The 23,857-nt window shown below is 29.7% G+C and overlaps 3 protein-coding genes across 6 annotated transcripts in view; 1 reads left to right on the top strand and 2 right to left on the bottom strand.

The window, feature by feature from the left end:
• The first annotated feature begins 685 nt into the window (after positions 1-685).
• On the top strand, positions 686-6,505 carry LOC116774817 (uncharacterized). 4 transcript variants are annotated; one of them, XM_032667583.2, is made up of 5 exons: positions 2,445-2,534; positions 2,690-2,756; positions 3,203-3,359; positions 5,656-5,750; positions 6,428-6,505. In XM_032667583.2, the coding sequence occupies exons 2-5, from the start codon at positions 2,723-2,725 to the stop codon at positions 6,457-6,459; spliced, it is 318 nt and encodes a 105-aa protein (XP_032523474.2). In that variant the 5' UTR covers positions 2,445-2,534; positions 2,690-2,722; the 3' UTR covers positions 6,460-6,505. The 4 variants fall into 4 exon arrangements, 1 of the variants encoding a protein (XP_032523474.2); XR_009753077.1 differs by lacking the exons at positions 2,445-2,534; positions 2,690-2,756 and adding an exon at positions 686-772; XR_009753078.1 differs by lacking the exon at positions 2,690-2,756 and having other exon boundaries at positions 2,444-2,534.
• A 776-nt stretch (positions 6,506-7,281) lies between these two features.
• On the bottom strand, positions 7,282-8,889 carry LOC116774809 (uncharacterized). The gene is made up of 4 exons (XM_032667573.2): positions 8,783-8,889; positions 8,544-8,688; positions 8,095-8,195; positions 7,282-7,393 (listed from the first exon to the last, which is right to left on the bottom strand). The coding sequence occupies exons 1-4, from the start codon at positions 8,835-8,837 to the stop codon at positions 7,359-7,361; spliced, it is 336 nt and encodes a 111-aa protein (XP_032523464.2). The 5' UTR covers positions 8,838-8,889; the 3' UTR covers positions 7,282-7,358.
• Positions 8,890-10,808: 1,919 nt separating this feature from the next.
• Positions 10,809-23,857, bottom strand: part of LOC116774849 (neuropeptide F receptor) — a 29,681-nt gene continuing 16,632 nt past the window's right edge. The window contains exons 2-4 of the mRNA XM_032667628.2: positions 18,863-19,069; positions 16,663-16,896; positions 10,809-11,812 (exon numbers count right to left, since the gene is read on the bottom strand). Coding sequence (XP_032523519.1) covers positions 11,129-11,812; positions 16,663-16,896; positions 18,863-19,069 — 1,125 coding nt within the window. The 3' untranslated portion in view covers positions 10,809-11,128. The remainder of the gene's footprint in view (positions 11,813-16,662; positions 16,897-18,862; positions 19,070-23,857) is intronic.

Here is a 23,857-nt window from a genome sequence, read left to right as displayed (position 1 = left end):
TAACTATAAAATAAAGTTAATTTGTAATTAAAAGCAACGTGTTCGAGTTTTTTTTTTATAGAATATTGAATTGCGACTGACATTTCTAGTCATCATCAAAATCACCTTATTGGGAATCGAACTCGAGAACCGATGAGTAGGACAAACAGACAAAAGTTAAAACTGCAATAATAACACTATGAACGCCATTAACATACTAGTTATTACCCGCGATTTCATCTACGTGACCTTCGGAATTGAGCTCATAGAGAGTGAGAACAAAAAAGTAATGGTAGATAAGGGAACCGACCAGCCGCAACATCTATAGTATGCGTCACGTGACTTCATACACAATACAAATGTTTTGTCTTGATCCTGCAGTAGCTAAATGGAATTACAAATAAGCTATAGAATACATCTCATTCTTATATCTGAGTTATATTACTATAAAGTTTCATCAAAATTAGTTAAGTAGTTCGTGCAAAGAGCAACAGACATCCATGCATCATCACGAATTTTCCATTTATTATATTAGTAGGATTTGAAATATATATGTATTTGTATCTACACGAATAAAAAATATAAGTTTTTATTGCAAAACTATTCGCATATTTAAGCAAAGTATGCAATGATAACGGAACTATGAATATGACTTAATATTCCAAACATTAGAAATGGCTTTGTTTACGTTTTTCCTCTTTATGCTTATAAAATATAATACTATAGATAATATTTATTTGTATAAATATAACTTGTTTACTTCAAACGTTCTGGATAAATAGTTTACATAAAGGTAATCCAATAATTTTTCTATAACGATAAAAGATTTGGAATAGTTTGTGTCGCTGTATTGCTTTGTTGATTTAAAACTGCCTAGTTATAAACTAGTTAGATTTAGATTCAAGTCATAATAACCATTTTATAATCAATCACTCTTCCTGTCAAGATTAAGGCCTAATAACAGGTGCTATGAATTCCGTGGCCGGGTACTTTAGAGTCTCCACTCCAAAGCCGGGAGATTGGGTAAAAAAAAATACTTTGTTTTTGATATTATAGCAAAAGAATAACTCAATATAACATAGATGGTAACGTCAATAATTATCGATGGGGATTTACTTTTATTATTTCACAGGGGCTTTTTAAATATGAGCCTTCCTTCATGGAAAAATCTACATTTATCCTTAAGTGAAAAAGTCTGTTAACATTATCATTATAATGTTTCTTGTAAACCAACGTGTATTTGTATTATTTTTAAGAATTTTAAGAATTATGATTATGTAAGTTTAATTTACTTGGAGGTATATAAAATTGTGTGTATCCCTGTATATCGCATAATTGTTTATTGCCTTGATGTGACTGGAAATGTTGAATAAAAGACGCTTTTATTGATTATTAGCTGCTAGCCGTGAGTCCATTTGCCTAAAAAGAAACGCAAAAAACTATAAAAAGACTATTAATCACCGCATGCGTTCTGCCTCTGGGTCGGGATTCGGAATAACGGGGTCGGGATTCGGGATACAAAGTAGTCAAGTATACTCCTTATTACATCAACTATCTAAAATAAGTCATGCCAAAATCCATCTAGCCATTTCAGAGACTAGCCGAAACAAACAGACAGGAAGACGAACAAACATCGTAAAAGAAATATTTTGCTGTATTTATCATATAAATATTCATATGTATGTAGTGTAAAACGGTTATTTCAAATTTATACACAGACAATTCAATTTAATTTATATGTATAGATAACAAAATAATTTATTTTCTTTTGTTAAAAATGTCATATTTGTCACGTTTTATCTGTCCCAGGACTGTAAGGGTATGTTAAATATGTTAAAGATACTTACAATCAAAACGAATAAAAAACGGGACAAAATAACTTTCGTAATTTATTTTTGTATACTCAAAGAAGTTGTATTTTTAATCTCAAAAGTCAAAACAAATAAAATAAGTAACAAAGTTAGAGGAATCTTTCATTTAACTCTGAAAGCTATAAAATGTAAGGAACGACCACAAACAATCACTATAAAAGCGGATTGCATGAAATGAAAAATGTTATAAAACCTCACGCAGCACCCGGCATTTACTTGTATATAAAAATATATATAATAATTTAAACTTGCATTGAAACCGTACAGATATAGCTGCGATATATGTTTTCTATCCAACCTTAATATTAAAGATTTCACTTTCGCTATTATGACGCAATAAAATTAAATTTGAGATAACGAGTGACCCGGAAAATATAATAACAACATTGATTAAGCATATATACTTACTGTCCCTAAGATATCAAATATTACCGGATCGTGTATGTAAATATAGCAAAAAATATTTTATTAAGTCATACTAACATATATTAAATTTTCAAGAAGCCTTCATAATAACGATTGAAGATATATAAGTAAATATCTTCCTAACATGGCAACATTTTCAACAGATTTACTATCTCTTTAAATAATTATATCAGTCATGGATATATGGTTTTGGCAAGAAAGAAAATATAATTTAATATCACAAGAAGTTTATTCTGTTCGAGCAAACTTCAATATTGTGTTAGTAGTTTCGTAGATTTCAGTGTGTTCAAAGTTTATATAATTGTGAACATTAATTAATTTCACTTTACTTTGCTCACTTCCAAACATTGTTTTTCTGTAATCCGACTTATTGAGAACTTGTTTTAGTTCAATAATAAGTTTCTTTGTTTCAGTAAAACATCTTTATAAATTCGTTTCAAGTAGGGATGTTATATATGCCATTAGTGTTTGTGTTTCTGTGTGAGTTTCCCAATGTTGCTATATGAAATATTATTTTCACATTTAATATCGCTTAAAACTGCTAGTATATACTGATTTACAATAGTTTTGAAGCAAATCGATACCATTTTATAATAAGATAATAGGTCCAGATAAATAATTCGGTACATGTAAGTTTAAAAGAGATTATAGTACTCGTCGCATTAACAATGTGAAATTGCAAATTTGCCATCAAGACATTTTTAATATAGTATAATCATTATATATGTATAAGAAAAAATCATTTTATAAGTATTTGAGTTGGCATTTACTGAATTAAGTTGAGATTTTACTTTACTATTAAGTTGGGATTTACTGATTTACTGAAGTCAATTTCCCAACTGAAATAGTTATTCAATCCCATAAAATTTATAAAAATTAAATATTTATCGGTCGAACTTTAAGTAAGTAATATATTTTTTATAAAGTTTCAGTGGCAACATTTACAACAGCCCATTATGTGAACAAGGCGATTACTAAGCAGAGCCGGGTTAGGTTCTATCCGAAGAATTCTGTTTTCCGCAAAGCAGACCTCATCGACAGGGGATGTGTGGTTTTCATCAAGGACTGTCCCGCTGCTTACAAGTATTTTACTTATTATACATTTTCTTTGCTAACAATAGTATGATATTTATTTATAATATAAAATTGCATTGTAATTAACTGACGACTGAACAAATAACTTACGAAATCCATACTAAATTGAAATTATGTGAATGATTCATGTCCTAATCATCTATTTTTTATGTCATTTTATTAAATGAGAGCTTTAAAATATTGCTTAGTTCAAATATTTGGACATAGCTGATGCACTAACTCTGCTGAAATAGACTTAGGCATCAATTATTTTCTATATTTCGTAGATCGAAATTCATATTAAAGTGATCGTGTAATTGGATTCATCAAATACCACATGAAAAGACACACGGAAGGTTTCAGTGATAGTGTATTTTTAACTCATAACATATATTGAGATCTAAGATTTTCGCGAGTTTTATTCATTTAAATGAAACTAGTATTATTCGGATATTTAAATGAAACTAGTTAAAAATCCCCGAGGATATTTGTGCGTCGGCCTCCAGACCAGACATATTTATGTATTCGCGAATCTTAAAGCGAGTTGTGATGATAGAGCTTACGGTTCTTTGGGAAACCAACATCCTCAAAGACCATACCATCAAGGTCAACAAATATTACGAGCTCACAAACGAACTCACTCGAAATAGGTTCGTCGTGGATTAATACGCGGTAGAAGTGGGAGCGAGAGGTATAACGGCTAAATCTCTCTACAACCTACTAAAAGACTTGGGCCTGTCCAGAACTCACATAAATTCGTTCTTGGAACGTACTTCGAAGGCAGCCCTAGTAGGTTCTTTTCAAATATGGTTAGGTAGGGAGAGGAGCTTGGACAGTGGAGGTGAGCGTTTAACGCGCGTTAGTTAGGGGCCCCATAAACCTACACCTGGGTCGCAAGTCCCAGGCACTGTTGAAGCTCCACTCCCTGCAACGCAATGGACACGGCACCCGAACGGTGAATCCATTGAATGCTAAGAGGTTTCGTCTCATCCGCGTAGTATATCCGAATAATACTAGTTTCATTCATAACATATATTTTATCAAATAATCCTTAGAGATAGATACCAGGTTACGCAACATTTTATTGAAGTACATCAAAAACGGGAAGTAACTGCTCTGTTTCTATCATTACAGAGCTTTAAAACATCCAACCATGACAATAAAAAGAGAATTTGGAAGTGTACTTTAATTTGTAATGATAGTCGTAATAGTCATTTAACCTAAGTACATTTGTAAAATTATGTCAAAAGCGAAAATTGATTGTACGGAAGTAATGGTAAGCACTGAAACATTCAGAACAGGTGGCGTACAACCAGTACAGTTTCGTTAACTTAAACTTAGTATATTTCGCTCAGTTTAGTTAAATGAAAGTATACAAAAATTTGCTAAAAAATTTTGCGTCTAAACTTTTGAACTCGGTTGAGAATTTCTTTGTTTCTAAATATTCGCCGTATATTTTCTGACGTCATTAGCAAAATGAGAATAATTTTCATCCAAGATCCGCGACACAATTTATCCATTTAAACACCAAATAACCGTCTTCATATAACCTTGTTTCACATTTCCTTTGGCATAAATTAATCAAGAATTACAAGATCGCACTGTAAAATACTACATTTCTGTAATAAAATTGTTCTAGACAGTTACGTTGAAAGCGTTTATGTCTGTTTTAATGATCAAGCCGTTTTCTTATTAACGTGATTAATGAATACAGATACGGCTGTTTGTTGAAAAATAGACTATGCTTTATGACTGAAGACAAATCTAATTTTAGAACTATGACTTATTTTCTTATCAGTATTTATTCTACTTCAAAGAAGGTGAAGGAAGAATTTGTTTGTTTGTAGTTTCACATCTGTATTTGTCGTTTAAGAACTATTTTGTTTGAATTCTGAATTCCACATAAAGGAGTGAGTAAGTTGTGATAAATACTAAAGTGTTTGTTAATTAATCCATTGATCTGATAATAAACAATGCAAAACAATAAGAATTTAAATATTGCGGGAATATTTTTTTGGTTTCAACAATAATTTTATCTTACGGTACACAATATATACGTATTTCCAGTCAAATATTTTGCTAAACTTTTATTTATGTGACAAAATTTTCAGTGAATTAATGTTTTAATTAAAAATTAAATAATGTTAAATAAAGATCTGATAAATATGTTTTATGAGAGACTTAATTAAACAAAATAAACAAGAAACATTGTAGCGTGTACTGGTAAATGGAACAGGAAACTATTACTCGAACAGCTGTAGATGTAACAAATATAAACGATTTCTCTCGTTAACAATCCTTTCAGACGTAACTTCGTGTGCGCACGTCACTATGACGGTCATTATAAAACCTTCAATAATTACTGTGAAATGGAATACGAGAATTGTAATGGCTGGAGACGTGAGTAATTAATATTAATTTATATATATTATTATAACAAAGGTGAATTCGTTTGATAAACGTAAAAAAATAATTTCTTACACTTTTTATACACGGTTAAACGTGTAAAATATATGAAATGGCGTACTAGACTCTGAACTTGTACAAACAAATAAATACAAAATGATTAAAAACAATGCCTTATCGTAATACGTATTCATTATATACATCGAAGGTCGGAATAGACTGAGAATTAGAATTAATTAGAATAAAAAAAAAATTACAGTCAGATTTTTTTTTTTTTATTAATTTACAATTTTAAACTAAATTGAAAAATGGCACAATAACCACCAAATTGAATTAAATAAAACAGAACCTTAACGCATTGATTATTTAACGATTATACGGGCACGTGTGAAACAATTAATCAGGTAATGTCAAACACGCTGACAACATTTTGACATAGTTCTGATAATCTTATGGTACTGGACCAAATTTAACGAAAAATAAGCTAAGAATCGCCATGGTCTCTATGAGGTTTTTCAGATGAAAAACTTCATAGAAATTGTTCGATCAGTTTGAGAGTTATTATGCCACAGATACACACAAACACTTCAAAGTTATAATACACCTGTTCTTGAGTTATGTTTAAAAATTTAGTAAGCGAAATTGATTCTTGTCAACTAAATTTGTTTCAGAATGGGGCATGATAAAACGAGAGAGATGTTGATTGCTCTATAAAAATCGAAGGCGTTAATAAAATATATAGTGTTGAATTGTTTTAACATTTCATTTTCCTTCAAACATATTTGTTATAACTATGTTCCCTACTATTAATAGTTACTTCATTAGAAAATCATTGTAAAAGTGAATTTATTACATTCAACAGAATATTTGAAATTTATTATGATAATTATATTGGGTTCGAGGCAACTTAATTGCTATTAGCTTAATTATTGAAGTTACAAATTTAATTTATCTCAATTATGCCAGGGAGAAAATATTCTGAGTTTCAGCCATCCTCGTCAGTAAAAATTCTCTATAAGTAGACGAAAAAACAATCATTTATTTAAGTAAAATTACAATTTTTTTTTTGTGTATATTTTAGTCAAGTTTTTTTTACCAATAATAAAGCAAAACGATTTAAAATTTTCAAGAACAAAATAGAAGATATTAATTATAGAGGTGGTTTTAGTTTATTTTTTTTAACATTTAAAATTTTACAGTGAACTCAAGCTTATAATCAATAAATGAGTTCAAATAAAAACTAAATTTTAACTAAATTTTAATTTAACGGTGTTATGGGATTTCATAGAGTAAGCCTCAAGAAGGAAAGGAACCAGTAAACGTTCTTTAGTAAATGACTTTCAACATTTTTAAATATTTGAAATGTTCTGTAGCGACGTTTAAATGAAGAAAGTATTTTTCTGTTTACCAACTTTAACTCACTATTTAGTTCCGCCTCACGCACAGGTTTCATAGATTACTCGGAATGAGCGAACAGACCTATTTGTATATAAACAATAAACTGTTGTTTAAAATAAAAAAAGGAAAACCTGGAAAATTTAATCCGACAAGTAATTTCTTGTTTTCGCGATAAACTTTTAATTGGATATGTAAAAAAAATATCTAACATTTTTCGTCTTTCAAATAATGCCAAGTACCTGAAATATATATATTATATTAATTAATATATTTCGATTTACTGACAACAAGAATTTTCAATATTTTATGGAGAGAATTAAATGTAAATTATCATAAATTCGTAAAGCAAAATTTGATATGAAATAGCTATATTGCACATAAAAGCATACAAAAATGCAGATGTAAGCTAAATTACATGACTTTTTATATTCAAATGTATTTCAAACATTTTACAATTTTTTAACCTTGTTGAGACAATATAAAATAAATGGATTTCAGTAATTGTTTTGTTTCAAGACCTTTGAAAAGATTACTCCTTTCTGAAAAAAAATCTATAATAATATTAATGTAAATTGTTTCTACGTATATTTTCAATATCTTTTGCTTAAAATCAAGATTCAAATGTCGATAGCTTTCGGACCAATATGATGGTTAGTCTCCTTTTTTGATCTCTAATGTCTGTAGATTTGAAAAAAAGTGTGAAATAATTATGAGATAAGAGAAATAGAGACAAAATCAGAACTTCTACCCAACCTTAATGCAGTATCTTCTTTAAGAAGAAGTTTTTCGGTCTAGCTATCTCAAGTGAGCTGAAAATCTAGTCACTATAACTTTTTACCACCTAAAATCTATTAAGTGATATTTTTTTATAATTTTTATACAATTTTGGACTAAATACAACGCTATTCTTTATTTTGATCCATATTAGCAAATTACTCACTTTCATTATTACTAGATCTACAGTTTTCATATTCCATTTCACACAGCGAATTAAATTGTTTCTTAACCTTGCTATTATTTTCTGCACACATCGATAACTTCCTGAAATTGCATGATAATGATTTTATTAAAAAAATCGCTTATACTAGCAAGTGACTGCTATCCTATAAAATACTTCTTTTTTTTAGGTTTCTACTAACCATTACATACCAATATTTTGAAAACCAATTGCAATCATATATATTTTTATAAAAATTCTTCAAAGTGTTTTATATCCAAAAAAAAAACTCCAAAAACAGACAAAATAACACAATCACACAAAAGATTGTTAAATTTAGCTGCTTTCACATAATCGGATTACTAACCTTGAAGGCAATTAGCGCTGCCATCTTTATGATTCTGTTATAGAATTATAATTATCTTGTTAAACTGACATTTACCGACACCTACCTGTCAATGCTTATACACTGTGAATATTCGTCCATACAATATTCTAGCATTTTTTCTACGTCCGTTTTGTTGTAACTAAAATCTATATCTTTTATATTTTCTTCCTCCCCCATGTTTTCATCTCCATATATTTTGACTACCATAGCTACATATTTATAAAAAAAAAAGCTGTAAAATTTTCTGTATCTCATAAATTTCTAAATGTATACAATTTGAAAAATTCACCATATTTTACTCACCCACTATTATGTAAATCGTTCTTACACATATATTCAATGTCATCGTCACATACATTTTCTAGGTATTGCATCTTTAATTCATTGTGATTTGAATTAAAACACTTTATTTAAGTAGCGGTAATGAATTTTTAAATACCTAATTAAAATTAAAATTAAACATTTTTTCCTATACTTTATACTCCCAGCTTCTCTCTCGAGTATGAATAAGTTTTGCAGATCATTTATTTTAGTTTTTTTTTATTTAATCTAAGATGTGAAGGTTCCAAGGAACAAATTATGTAGAAACCGACTCATGATGAAAACAAATGAAAACATTGAACTCATCATGTCGAGTTTATACATATGTATGTCAGTCTGTTCGTATAAAGCGGCTGGCATGGGGTCCATGGACTATAGTACAAAAAAATATGGAAGAAAAATTTCAGATTTAACCAATTAAAAATTCATTAATTTCAATAAAAGCGATAAATGAATTTTTATACATGACGCTTGGTAATGAGAAGTTTCCTTGAATATAAAATAAATAAAACTTCAAGATGCCTGTTCAGGGTTCGCACAGACCTAACTCGCTATCTCACTTGCACCTACATATATATACACATATAGTACCTCGTGCTCGCTTCTCATGTACATGCTTGTCTTACAAGGGGTTGAAACTATCAAAAATGTCTGGCTACTGACGAAACATTATCTACTCCATACTACAAGTATCATGTATAAAATTCAGCTTTATACTATAACGCAATCATAATTAAAATACCATGAACTTTAATGGTGTCTGGCAAGGGGCTGCCACGATGTTAAGTTTCTGGCAATGATCAATGTGATTGTTAATATTATTTTGAATGTAATACCAAAAATCACTATTTATTGTTTAATAAAATTAGATTTCTATTTTACACGCCTTTCGTACCGTTTACCTGCAGAAGCGACTGCAATCTAAACTTCATAATAGGCCATCGCTCTAACCTGTGTTGGGAGCATGCGCTGACAAACTTTCAGTTTTTTTAAATTAAGAAAGTCTGGGGCTCACGGGCTTGTAGGCTTAAAATTTCTGTGTGACAATATTAGGACGATTTCACCAAGTAGATACTTTTATTTCAATTTATGAAAAGAATTTTCATTTTAATGAAAGCGTGAACAACCAAACTTGTCATGATTTCTAAGGGACAAAACACTTGCTCGAATTATCAAGAGCTACTTCACAGCCATTGTTTGTTTTATCAAGATTCCCTATATTTTTTAGAACAATCAAGAATATCAGTAAGCAATTTCTATAGGCGGTATACTTGATCGGATTGTTTAACATTCATTTCAAACATTGACGGGAAATTTTATTTTATTTTACAATCATTTTTTTGCAAGATGGCATCATACCTTATAATGCTAGGGCGCTACTCCATGATATATTCCTTAACAAACTAGTAAACTAGTTCTGTAATACACCATGCCCATCTGGTTGCCAAGATCTTATTACAATGGAACTTTTTCTATGAGAGAATCTCAAAAGTAAAATTTATGTTCGAGCCAAGCCACTATTTTATCATTGAAAAAAAAAAAAAAAAAAAAAAAAATTAACCTTTGCAGAGATAAACCTCGGTGGCACTTCTTCAATACGTAGCTAAATTCTAAGCTAAGATCCCTGGTTTCAAGACAGTGTTTTATGTATAGGTCAAAATTTGGAAGACAGAATTTTAATGATATAAAACCTAGGCTTGTCTGCGTTATAACGAGTGAATTAGTAAAAGTGTGCGTAATTATCTTTCATAGTCTTTTTGTGATGTATTAGAAAATTAAAGACTATTCTTTATTCTGTTTCACAAAAAAATAATTTGTTTAAGTATAGAATGGCACTGCAGTAAATAGTGAAATAAAAATAAAATTTTAAATCCTTATTCTGTCAGCGGACACTGTGTTTAAGTAGAATTTTAATTCATACTTATTAATATATTTATGCAGGAATATAAACTTTTCACAACGATTACTAAAGATTTTTTATTTATTATTGTTGAATAAAACAAGCCGGTTTCGAGAAAATATTTTATTAAAAAATTGTAATTAAGTAACTTAAAATCACATTTTTGTAACATTGGTGAAAGGCGATTTACGTTTTGGGCTCAATAAAACGTAAATCGCCTTAACTATAGCTAAAGAAAGATCTTTATTATATATTTACAGTTTACACATAATTTAATAAATATAATAATTATTTTTTTATTTATTACAACGACGAAGGAACTTTTTACACTTTCACACTGAACTAAGCTAACCACTATATAATAAATTGACAAGAGTTCAAACGTTTTGCATTTCAATAGTTTCATGCTATTTGAAACAAGATTTTAGTCAGAAAATTTGTGAACACTGTGATGTCTTCGTATTTGCTGTAACAGTGTGCTCTAATTGCGCAAGCGCTGTCAATTCGGTATCCATTTTTCTATTGTTGATCCTTGAGTTCTTATTCTTTTGCCTCTTCTGTCTACAACAGCATAAAATTTCTTCAAATTCCTTTCTAAAGTTGTCATTGAGCCAACCATAGAGTAATGGGTTTGACACAGCGCTGGACATACCAAACATATGACAGATAGCATAAGTTATTGTCATCGACTTTTCATCTAGAATGGCATCTTTGCTAAAGTCAGCAACCAAATTAAAAACATTCAGGGGTAACCAACTTATGACATAAGTAACAGCTATGGCTATCAAAATGGCTGGGGTCTTCCTGGTGGTCCGTCTCCTGCCGCGTAACCTTCTATGAATTTGGACATGGGCTATGACAACCACCAGCACTGGTAGAAGATATTGAAAAATTAAACTAAACAGAGAATATATTCCTCTTCCGTTTTCTATGGGCCAGTCTTCTATACAGAAACTTAAGAAGTCCATACCTAAAATTCCAACCTTGTGCCGTTTTAGACTTCTAAATATATATAGGGGTGAAGCCAGAGTGAACGCTGTTACCCAGATGAAAAACATTGTCACAAGTGCACCCATTGTTTGTAATCCAGGCCGAGTTGGATAGACGATTAACTGAAAAAAATTTTGCGTAAGACATTTGGTAAAATGTAAATATAACTTTCATTCCGAAATTTAAATTATTATTGTTTTTACAATAATTAACTTTTATTAAGAAATTAAACAACTTTACAGAACTGCATCGCAGACGAAACATCATAACATTACAAAGTTAAATAAACGGCCATGGTTCTTTAACAAAAATTTAATAAAAACTCATATTTTTATATTGAATTTTTTTTTCATGTTTATAGATGATGTTTTATCAATTTTATTAAGTGGTGTTATCTGCTCTAGTGTATTTGGTTCATTACGCGAAACTCTCGAATGATAAACTGATAATGGAGTTACTGAATCAATATTTACATTACAGTGGCTTTTTGGTCTTCATTTTCTCCTAGTTCTTTAGTTTTTATAAATTCAATTATGAAATAATTTTGAGCTATTATTCAGACTATCAGTTTTGATATAGAAGGAATTGAAAGTTTCAACGATGAAGTAAGAATAATAATTATTCGTCCCTTATAAGTAAGTATTATTTAGTAAGAATTTTTTAATTTGACATAAATTTTAATATATGAAGGTAACAATAAGGTTAACTTGGCTAATTTACTTCGTTCGTTTTACGATTAGGTATCAGGTACGTTTGGTATAAACCTGAATCAAAAGACCCTAGAATTTTATTGTTTATTGTGTAACATATCAATCTGTAGAACAAATACAGAATGGATTTCATCTGTGTTTCTAGTGAACTAATCTGTGAGAGTAAAATATTTTTTTCGTTTCTCTGTATTTCACTGTATACATATTTTGAATATTTTGAATGTGTACATAGTTGCACTTTAATCAAGCTTTATACGGATTTTTAAACATTGAATTGGTTTTCAAATTCGTCGGTTATTACACAATATATTCGATGTTTTTTCATCTTTTGGTTTAAGTTTAAAAGGTTGTATATTTATATATTTACTAGTTTTTGCTCGTGACTTCGTCCGCATTAGATAGTTTTTTTGGATAGTAGTATGAAAAAACTTGAGCTGTGCTTTTTGTACGTATGTGTGAATTGTGCCGAGATGGGACGAGGCCTTACTAAGGTTAGGTTAGGTTAGGTTAATACATTTTAAGAAGAAGATAGGTTACTGCATACATTTTTATATACGATGTTCTTTTTTCCTTTTTTAGCCAGAAAAGTAATTTTTCCCATGGCATTGCGTTGTTTTCCCGCGGTCAAAAGTAACACATGTCCTTTCTTAAGTCTCAAACTATCACCTTACCAAATTTCATTTAAATCTGTTCAGTAGTTTAGGCGTAAGAGCGATCGGGCCACCTGAATTTTCCCATGGGAATGCGTCATTTTCCCGGGGTAAAAAGTAGCCTATGTCCTTTCTCAGGTTATAAAATATCTCCATACCAAATTTCATGCAAATTGGTTCAGTAGTTTAGGCGTGATTGAGTAACAGACAGACAGACAGAGTTACTTTCGCATTTATAATATTAGTATGGATTCTGGGTCAAAACTAATTGATAGATATAAGCCGTTTACTAATCTTTGCTCACTGTAAATATGTTGCTGATTTTGTTTAAACATCTACTTTTATTAATTGGCAATATCTATTAAAAAAACTTCATACTCTCTGATTATTGATTTCAATTGTAGGAAATAAAGTTAATTTATATGATTTTTAAAATTTCACCATTGTACAGATGATGATACCATGTTTAGTTGTGGACCGAAAATAATAAAAACTAATATGTTAGTGTATATTGTAACTACTTTTTTTACATAAACAGAAATAAAGCATCAAGTTAATACAACCTAATATGCCGTCATTTTTACATTCCAAATATAGAAAACTTGTAGTGATCTAAGAAAGATATTATTTACTTGGTGACAACCTGGGGTTTTCAACCCAAAAAAAAAAACTGAGCGGCAATTGTTTTCGGACCATTTTTAGCTTTTCTAAAAGTCTGTGCGCTGTTTTACTGTCTAGTGTGCCAGTGTGTGATGATACTGTGTGTGTGATGATGATGTGTGGTAGGAACTGGACAAAACAAGATTTACAGCGTGTACATTTACATGATCCATGCAAGAGCTTTCAATACTTAAATGACTAGTTTCGCTTTCTGCAGCTAGTTATTGTTCTGTAAAACCTCTTTATTATTTTCTGGGACCCTTTCTGGATGTTTTCGATCATTGATTGGTTGTTTGAATTATTCTTCATCACACCAACATGTTTTAACATTTTTAATATATGCCTTGGAGTCAGTGGGCTCAAAATAACTTCATTTGGTTAATATCCATGATTTCAAGAGTGTTAAAAAAAAACTATTTTTCATTTTCCATCGAAAATCATTGTAGCCATGGCTTTTGATTATATTTTGAAACAGCACATTCCACAGACGATTAAGCATTTTATATTTCTCGTCATTCTATTAAAATGACACTCATTTTACCATTTCGTTATTTGTCTACAACTCTCAATCGATATTTTATACTTTCATGAGTCACTGCAATAATCTTATGATTGACATAAAACGAAAATTTCCAGTGGCATTTCAAGTTGGATTAAATAAAGGCATTGTGTTGTATATTCATTTTCCTTTTACGAATCTTAACATTTTTTAAAGAAGTATAAGTCTATTTCAGTGTTGATTTTGTAAAGTATAACAAGTTTTGATTCAAAGCTCAATGTACGTAGAATTAAATTACAAGTCTCAAATCATTACGAACGATATATTTGAAGACCAATAAATCTTCGTATAAGCAAATTAAATGTATTTCAATTCATGTAATTAATAAATTATAATATTATATTTTTGATAATATATACATTTAAAAGCATTAAAAAAATTATTGTGCAGTGAATAAATAAAAAATAGTTTAATTTAACTACATATTTTTATAATAGTCTGTAACCATTTCTTCATGACTGGGTGAATCAGCTGCAGTTTCCATATCCAGTCTTGCAACTGTATTTTTAAATTGCAACTGTTCTAAAGTTTGTCTTAAACGAATACAAGTATAATATATAAAACTTTTTATCGTTGTTACGAGGAATTGGAATTTTTTCAAAAAATAGGATTGGATTTTTTTTACAAATCACAAGTTATTATGATACAAAATAATTTTGTCTATGTGTTTGTTATAAAACAATTTATGGACATTCAAAAGTAATGAAAATAAAAAAAAGAATGTATTTATGTAAAACGAATATAAAAGTTGAACGTATAATAAAATAATTTCTCTTAAATGTTAGATTTGATTGGACTTTAATTATTATTTTCTTACAGACATTATGTCTTTCTAAGCCAACAAATTCTGATCTAACTTAAGTTTCTCCTAGATACGAGAATATATTTCACTTGTACGTCTATAAAATTTTGTGAGGCGGAAATTACGATCGAAGGGATGTAAGTGGATTATGGTAATGTATTACTGTTACCTCAGATGTTCTAATATGATGCTGCGATGTTAAGATTTTTTCGAAAATACATGACTTGTACGTCGGATATATTTCACAAACAATTGAAATACTCATATCTATATATTTGGATGGATTTTTATCACTCTTTTAATATATTTTTATTATTATTAATATCAATGTATATAAACAACATACATGTAGTATTACATCCACGATAACAATATCATGCTATAGGACTAACGTAGTCGTAAATAAATTCAATCTTTATATGTTAATCTATAAGTAGCAACATTATTTATTATTTATTTTTTTATATCTTAATACTAGGATGATGAATATTGTTATTTATATTTTTAGATATTTAATGTTTTTCTGACTATGAGTTATCATTTTATTATAATCTTACATAATCGAGAATACTACATAATCATGTAGAATTTTTTATTGACCAGTACTTTTCGTATTCAGGTAGTTCATAGCTAAATAAACATATTTATGTTTCATGTCCAGGTTTTGCTCAATATTATTACCTGCGTCTTAATATAAACTAAACTTCATTACTTCAAATAAATATTTATCAATCGCAGATAAAGTATTATTCAAAGTCAGCCAAAGTAAGATGTATTAACCGTTCCAATCCCGAGCGCTCTCTTACTAGAATCGTCGTAATAAACTAAATGAAAATCGCTTTGTGCATATAAATAGACTGATTACACTTCTGTTTTTTTCCAATAATAAACATCTCAAAGCTGTTATTTGGTAGTCATAACGATTTAGCAGTAAACGTTATGAGTCACTATTATTCCGTGACTGTTTGAGTCCAATAAAAAAGTATGTATGGGTGTTTCTTATTACGATAGGGTTTATTTAATTGATATTTAAATTAATTTTTTTTAAACACCTTGAATAATTACTAAAAAATAAATTAATATTTCTAAGTAAATATGAAGTGTTCTGTGAACTTGTGTTTCCGACGGGTGGTTAAATTTTCAAAGCTGACGTCAAAGACAAAATTGTATGTTATATACATCGTAATTGGAAGCTGCATAAACAGTTTATTTAGGATCAAAGGTATACTGTAATAATCACATCTTGTATGAATCCAAGGATCATCATTCACTATTAATCTATTCGCTTTAGAACAAACCCATTTTTTTCTTATTACCTATTATGCGTAATTTTTTACAACTATATTTCCTTTGTTTTTGCATGTAATGAGAACTTATTAAGATTTTTGTTCCCTTTTTAATCCCTTGATGTTTAATAACCATTATCAGTTTATGTCATATTTTTTTTCAAATCTATCATATTTTTTGAACCATGTGCTCTTAATTCAATGATTGAAATGTGTATTATTTTTTGACTTATATATTTATATTTTTATTTGGATGCCTTAAGACAGAATACATTAATTTTGTCACAATGTAACCTGATAATTACCTGGTACCTATCTAATGCGATAGCTGTTATGGAGATTGTTGAAACAAATATAGATATAGCCTGTATTGCCCCGCAAGCTTTACAAAGACTGGGCCAATCTGGTAATGGCCAATGTTTGGTCAAAAGTTCCATTAATGTAAGTGGCGTGCCGACACAACAAACTAGCGCATCGGATACAGCTAAGTTGACTATGAACATATTACGTGCTGTACGCATCACCGGTTTTCTCACTACCTGAAAACAATAGAAATGGATAAGTCAACATTTCTTGGCATTGGCACTTGATAAGTAAAAATTATACATATACAAAAAAAAATCTTTGGTTTCGTATATAAAATATTAAAATTATAAAAGGTTATGAGATCTAAGATTTTCGCGAATATTCATTTAAATAAAACTAGTATTATTCGGATTTACTACGCGGATTTTTATTATTTAAAAACTACATAATCCTGACGTTTCGGTTACTTTGCAGCAACCGTGATCACGGGCAGACGAGGTGTAAATGATCACGGTGATCACGGTTGCTGCAAAGTAACCGAAACGTCGGGATTATGTAGTTTTTAAATAATAAAAATCCGCGTAGTAAATCCGAATAATACTAGTTTTATAAAAGGTTGATTAACATTTTTATAAATTAATTGAATTAAAATTGTAATTATAATGTGGTATACGGTTTTATAAAAGATTGTAAAGTAACAATTATTGTAGCACACAAAATAATAAAATCTAGCACAGGGCCACAACAATATGAGTCAACATCCGAGTACCTATTGGTCAAGAATAAACAATTTTAATTGTCTATTTTATATCGATAAGTCATAATTGTTTTGCCTTTATTATAGGTAAAGCTTTCGATATAAAAAAATAACGTATTATGATTGCTGCCAATTATCTAAAAAAGATGGATGCCAATTATCTAGATCTGTGAACCTGTCATAAAACACTCAATTACTTGTCTGTCATCCACACTGATCTTAGGAAGTAATTGGGAATTTCTCCAATATAATGAATTCTCCCACAGTAAATCTATTGTGATTCGACGCTAAAACATAAATTATTCATTATACATGTCTACGTAACAATACGACTTGTGTAAGTCATGAAATATGCTACGAAAAAATATCCCCCAGTTAAATCTGAATATTAAAATGTTATACATAAATTTTTAACAGGATCTGTAGCGTTTCTTAAGATATAGGTAAGACAGTACATGTATCTCATTAGCAATTTTTTGCTTAAATATATTCTTTGTTAGAAGTGAACATTATACGATATACATTTATATTTAAACAATTTTTCCACATGACTATGACGTCATATAAATATTAGATCTGTCATCAATGGGATATACCTATTATCTTATCTCTAAGTCTCTTTGAATAAAAAATCTGGGTTGAGATGCACACAGAATGAAACAAATGAAAGAAAATGTTGAATATGTATAAGCCTTTGTTTGGTTTTACGTTACAATAAAAGTATTATCCGGTAATGTATGTTGAATTAATTCTTCACAATAAAATTAATAAATTAAAATCCGTGAGCAATACAACTATAGCATCCTCATTTCGAGACCACAGCGTAAAAAATATTGTGAACTCTAGAATAGAACTGGATTTTATAAATTAACATATTACTACAAATTACACTCATACAGACAATTAATCAAAGCCATACATTAATAATAGTATAAACTAAATTTAGGCGGATTAATGATTGTAGGCATTTCGCAAAAGACATCTTCATTCGTTTAATGAGATCTAAGATTTTCGCGAGTTTTATTCATTTAATTGAAACTAATATATTTCGGATATACTACGCGGATTTTAGAGCGGTACGCCAGAAAAGTAAGAAATCAATGGCGGTAGGTGATAAATAACAAGGAACGACTGACAGACACTCACATCTCGTCTGCCCGTGATCACGGTTGCTGAAAAGTAACCGAAACGTCGGGATTATGTAGTTTTTAAAATAATAAAATCCACGTAGTATATCCGAAATATATTAGTTTCATTTAAATCTTTCTTCGTTTATTCAAGTTTTATTGAATTTTTATTTTATATAATTAACTGAATTAGATGTATAAAAAATACTTTCTTGATTTACAATTTCATATTTTTTACGTCTACAGGTCTTTAGGTGTAACTTCATATAAGGGTTTAATGTATTTTTATGTTCTAATAAAAATATTTATACTTACAGATATTACCACTAAAGCATTCCCTACAGCGCCAATGACCACCAAGATGCCGTAAAAGGTTAAGAGCAGGGATCGTGTTGGGTCGTCCACTTTTCTGTTTTGTGAGAATTTCTGTAGTAGAATATTGGGATTCTGGACCCCCCGGGATGCCTCGATTAACCATCTTGCTGAGGCATTTAGGGTAAGATTCATACTGGGATCCTCCCTCTGTAACAATAGATACAATTTTAATTTGGTAGGAATGCCTTATAGCCATACTATAGGTTAACTGAACGTGTTTTGAATAAATGAATTGGAAATATAAAATACGAAACGTTTATATAGATATTTGTAAAATAGTATGAAATATATTTTAAAGTAAGAAAAAGTATTGAACATATTATTTAATGAAAAGTTTACATATTGTTATTTATTTCCTTTGCCTTTTTTATTCTAATGATTATGAAGAAGAAATAATATTCTATATACAATATATATTTGCTTATTATGATACAGATGTCAACTCAATGATATAGTAGCTAGATCTGGACAAATTTCCTTGAGGAATGGCTATGATAATTCTTCGAGAGAGAAATGAGGCACCCCTTTTATGATTTTAGGTCCATACCATTTGTTAGACATTTATCATCGTGATATCCGTACTTTTAAGTAATGAACGTAAGAAAGAAATATACTTTACTATAAATAAATTAATTAACTGCTAGCTTTATGTAGAATTATAGTGGAATATTTTTTATTTACACTTATAACAATTAAGAAAACATCTTGTACATTTCAAAAGTAATTCTAATTGTAGCATAATTAAACCCTGGGCTATGACCAACCTTAGTGAATTACGAAAGCACAAAATGAAAAGTAAGCTTTTTTAAGTACACTCTGCACAAAAATTACACTTTAAAGGATAATTTAAATTCTTACAAACTTAGTTACATAATTCTGTTTAACCTTATATCGTGAATAGAAATCAAATTGTTTTATGTAACAACTGTTGACAAGAAGATAATATCACATACATGAAAAATCTTTGCCAAAGATATACAGAATAATTATATGTTAAATTCACTTAAAAATATTTATTTTTATGTTATAGAGTTTTCAACTTTTAAGTAGTGTTGGGATTTAAATGGCTGTTAAGTTATAATAAAAAACGAAAGACATATTCTAGATCTGATAATAAAATAAATAGAGTAAGTAGAGCTTATTTGGAAAATTAACTGAAACGAGATACTAGGAAAAACGTAGTTATGAATCTCTATCTAAACGATTTCTTTTTATTTTGTATAATTTATATCTATTAATTAGAATAATCAGAAACAGTTAAATTTTCTTTATACTGTATAATTTCCTTGGTAATCTCCTGTAACATATGCCACGCCAAGTGTTGTTTGCAGCGTTGACCGAAAATTTTCTTAATCTGTGATAAAAATGATTTATAACATAGAAATATACATTGGGACATTTAACATCCCCTTTTCAACAACATGTCACACACATTAATCATTTGCCAAAGAAATTTGTAGATGAAAATAAATTAATTTTTTATTGCAATGGGTAAAATGACAAATAAATACGCGTTGGGATAAATAAAAACCTATCTCTTCACGTCTTTGCATGTTAATTCTTCTTTAGTTTATATAAAGCAATTTTTACTATAACTCCAACGTAGATGTAGCGATATTTCTACGACCGAATTTTTGTGACTGCTGTTGAGTTTAAATACTGGTTAAATAGTAGTATATTAATTAACAGATATCTTTATCAAAATTATGTATATTACTGTGAAATAAAGACAGGACTCATGAAACATTTTAATTGAGACTAATTAGTTATGGTAAATATATCTTATTTCTATAAAGAAAGCTTTTAATAAATGTTTCAAATAAATATTTCGCCAAATTCATACTGTGATATAAATATACACTAATTAATCCAAAAAGTTCATCACGGTTAAAACTTACTTAGATTATATTTTATTAAGGTACTGACATATTTCTATACTGTTACTATTTAATCGCTGACAGTTGAATGACCTTTTCTTGAACTTTCAATTATAAAGCTTAAACATCAGAATAACGTATTGTTTAAAACCTAAAGCTGTGATGAAGGACGGTCCTGTTGTAACTGGTTACGCAGTCAGACAATTCTTTAGAAATTCTCTATATATATATTTTGTTGTTAATATAATTTTACATTTAATATAAATATCATTTCAGAGACAGATTTTCTCGTCTAATCGCTTCGTTTACAAAGCAGCACATATTTAGATGTACAAATTTAATACTCCCGAAACAACTCATTCTGCAATTTGGAAACATAAAAAATGTATGCCAGCTGAAGTTTATTATCATTTAATTATCGCGACGTAGATAAACAGAAATATAAAGAAGATTTAGAGGCGATATAGTTATTTTAGACGCAACTATTTCTTGAAAATACTGGTGATATTAATTTTTTCTAGAGGCAGATTATAATATTAGAACTAGGTGTCCTTATTGCTATGATTAATAATGTCAGTAAAAATAAAACAATTTGTGTATTTAATAAGCTAAAATTATTATGTATTCGTAATAAAGGGAATCATATATATAACAATATTGTCTTTCATAGACCATAAGGTAAGTAGAATTTAATTCAATAATACCATTAAAATAGCTCACAAAAACAAAACAGAGCGCAGTTGTGTATTTTACTGCTTATTTTCCAGTTTATACTGCGTCCGCCGCACAACTGAAGTAAGTTAAATGACAGCTTTTTATAGAAACATTTTTCTTTCCCATCAAGGTACGTTAATGAAGAACTCTAATGAAAGTTACCTTACGAAGGTATGTCGTACACATCAAATGTGGCAATAAGTCTTCAATATATAACAAAAGCCGTTTACCATGAATATACGAGTACTCGTACTTACACGATTTTGGACAAAAGTAAGACCTATTTCTTTATTGGGGCTGTAAGGCACATTCTAAGATTAAGGAAGCGATAAAAAGCTTTGTGGTGTAAGCTAGACAACTTGTTCGAGCAGATCCTTTGTAACATGTAATACTATAATTGTAATACTTTCATAAATTACTAGGGAACTGCTGAGACTAAGTGCTTAAGACCTAGAAAAAAATTAAAATGTAACTATCCATTATCATATAGTTTCTGTATAAGTAATTTTAATATATGTGTCGCGCCGAGAGGCTCGCAATATCAAAATGATTCCTTTTCGTGTATTACAAGGTCAATAACGAACTCGCTAGAAATAGGTTTCTCGTAGATATGTACGAGGTAGAAGTGGGTGCGAAAGGTAGAAGTTAAATCTCTCTACAACGTTCTAAAAGACTTGGGCGTGTCTGGAACTAATATCAATTAATTCTTGGAACGTACTTCAAAAGCAGCCCTAGTAGGTTCATTTTATTAGGACACGAGCTGGGACGGTGGAGGTGAGGTAGGGCCCCTTAAACCTACGCCTGGGAAGCTCCTCTCCCTGCAACGCGATGGACCCTGCACCCGCACGGTAAATCCATTGAATGCTAAGAAGTTTCGTCTCTGTCATAAGTGAAGTAACTATATTTTTTTTTTCAAATTACTCACTGCATTGATGTTAATAATTTTGGCCACACGTCAGGTGATTAGTTTTGTTTAAGCATCCACGATTGTAAAGCAGAATATCCCATGTAAAAGTCCAAGCATAGTAGTATCGAATTCATTCTACATTGGTCCCTCCTAACACTCACAGTGGTAGAATCGTTGCTATATAATTCTCGATAGTCATTGTAAGATATTGTATGTACGTTGTTTATGACTGATTATAATTAATTATAATACTGAACCATAGTAATTTAGTAATGGCAACATTTAAGTATCAACTTGCATTTGAATACTATAAATACTGACTTCTGACATTTTGTAGGACATTACTGGAAGAAACGCTGAACACTAGGAGTCAAGACTGAAACTCTACTTCAAACACTGTGTCTTCTTCAAACTGGAAAGCCTTCCGTCATCACCGGTACTAAACGCCAAGACTCGAAGACCTCCTAAGAAATTAGGGTCCCGGACTCGTTAGATCGAGGAACTCCTCGCTCTCTCATGTAAATATACCAACGGTATCTTAATGTCCTGATATGCGGATTCATTGTTTTCAAACTTATGGATCTATAAATTACTTTAAACATACGTATTTAAAACCAAAATCTTTTACAAGTCATTAAAAGACAACATTCATACTAATATACTAAAATATATAAAGTATGATATTAGTCAATATGGTATATAACTGATGTAGAATGTTAAAGTTATAGTTTGCTCCAGGTGTCCTATTTCTTGGAACTTATCCCATCAAGTGGAGGTGAGAATTTGATGAATCTGTAGTTCATTAGCGGAGGGAAAAGTTATTTTAATCAAACTACACTCGACTCGTAAACTAACTTGACACGTTATGCAGCTCTTATAAATTCTTGATAAAGTTAAGTGATTTATCGTTCATTGCCTTTTTCCTTTGAATTTTCTTGTCTTGTCTTGTAATATATATTTCCTTTGCTTTCACCAAATTTAAATACAAAATGATAATAGTAGGTGATGGTTATGGGTATATGATTATTATAAAGTATTGAAGGTTACTAGTGTCGGTATTTAATGGATTTTTTTTTATTTGGTTGCTAGCGGTCTTCACAATTCAAAGTTAAAGAGCATATGTCTTAATTAGTGTGTAGTTAAATATGAAAAAAAATATTACAGATGTCTGATTTGAAAAATTATAAATATAAAATGAAAGCAAACATTGCAACCTTTTTTTCTATATTTCCATCATAATTTTCTTCAAAATAATTGTAAGAAACGCAATCCAGCATTGTGACTAAAATTGCGGGAGCTCCTTATTAAGTATATTATTATATTGTTTGATTCAAAATAGCCTCAAGCGTTAAACATAAACGAAATGAGCGGAACGAACCCCAGAAATATTTATGACGTCATCTCCGAAACGCATAAATACGTACAATTTATTCTTTT

Source organism: Danaus plexippus, chromosome 23, assembly GCF_018135715.1.
Source record: "Danaus plexippus chromosome 23, MEX_DaPlex, whole genome shotgun sequence".
Taxonomy (NCBI): domain Eukaryota; kingdom Metazoa; phylum Arthropoda; class Insecta; order Lepidoptera; family Nymphalidae; genus Danaus; species Danaus plexippus.
This window is presented reverse-complemented; position numbering and strand designations above follow the sequence as displayed.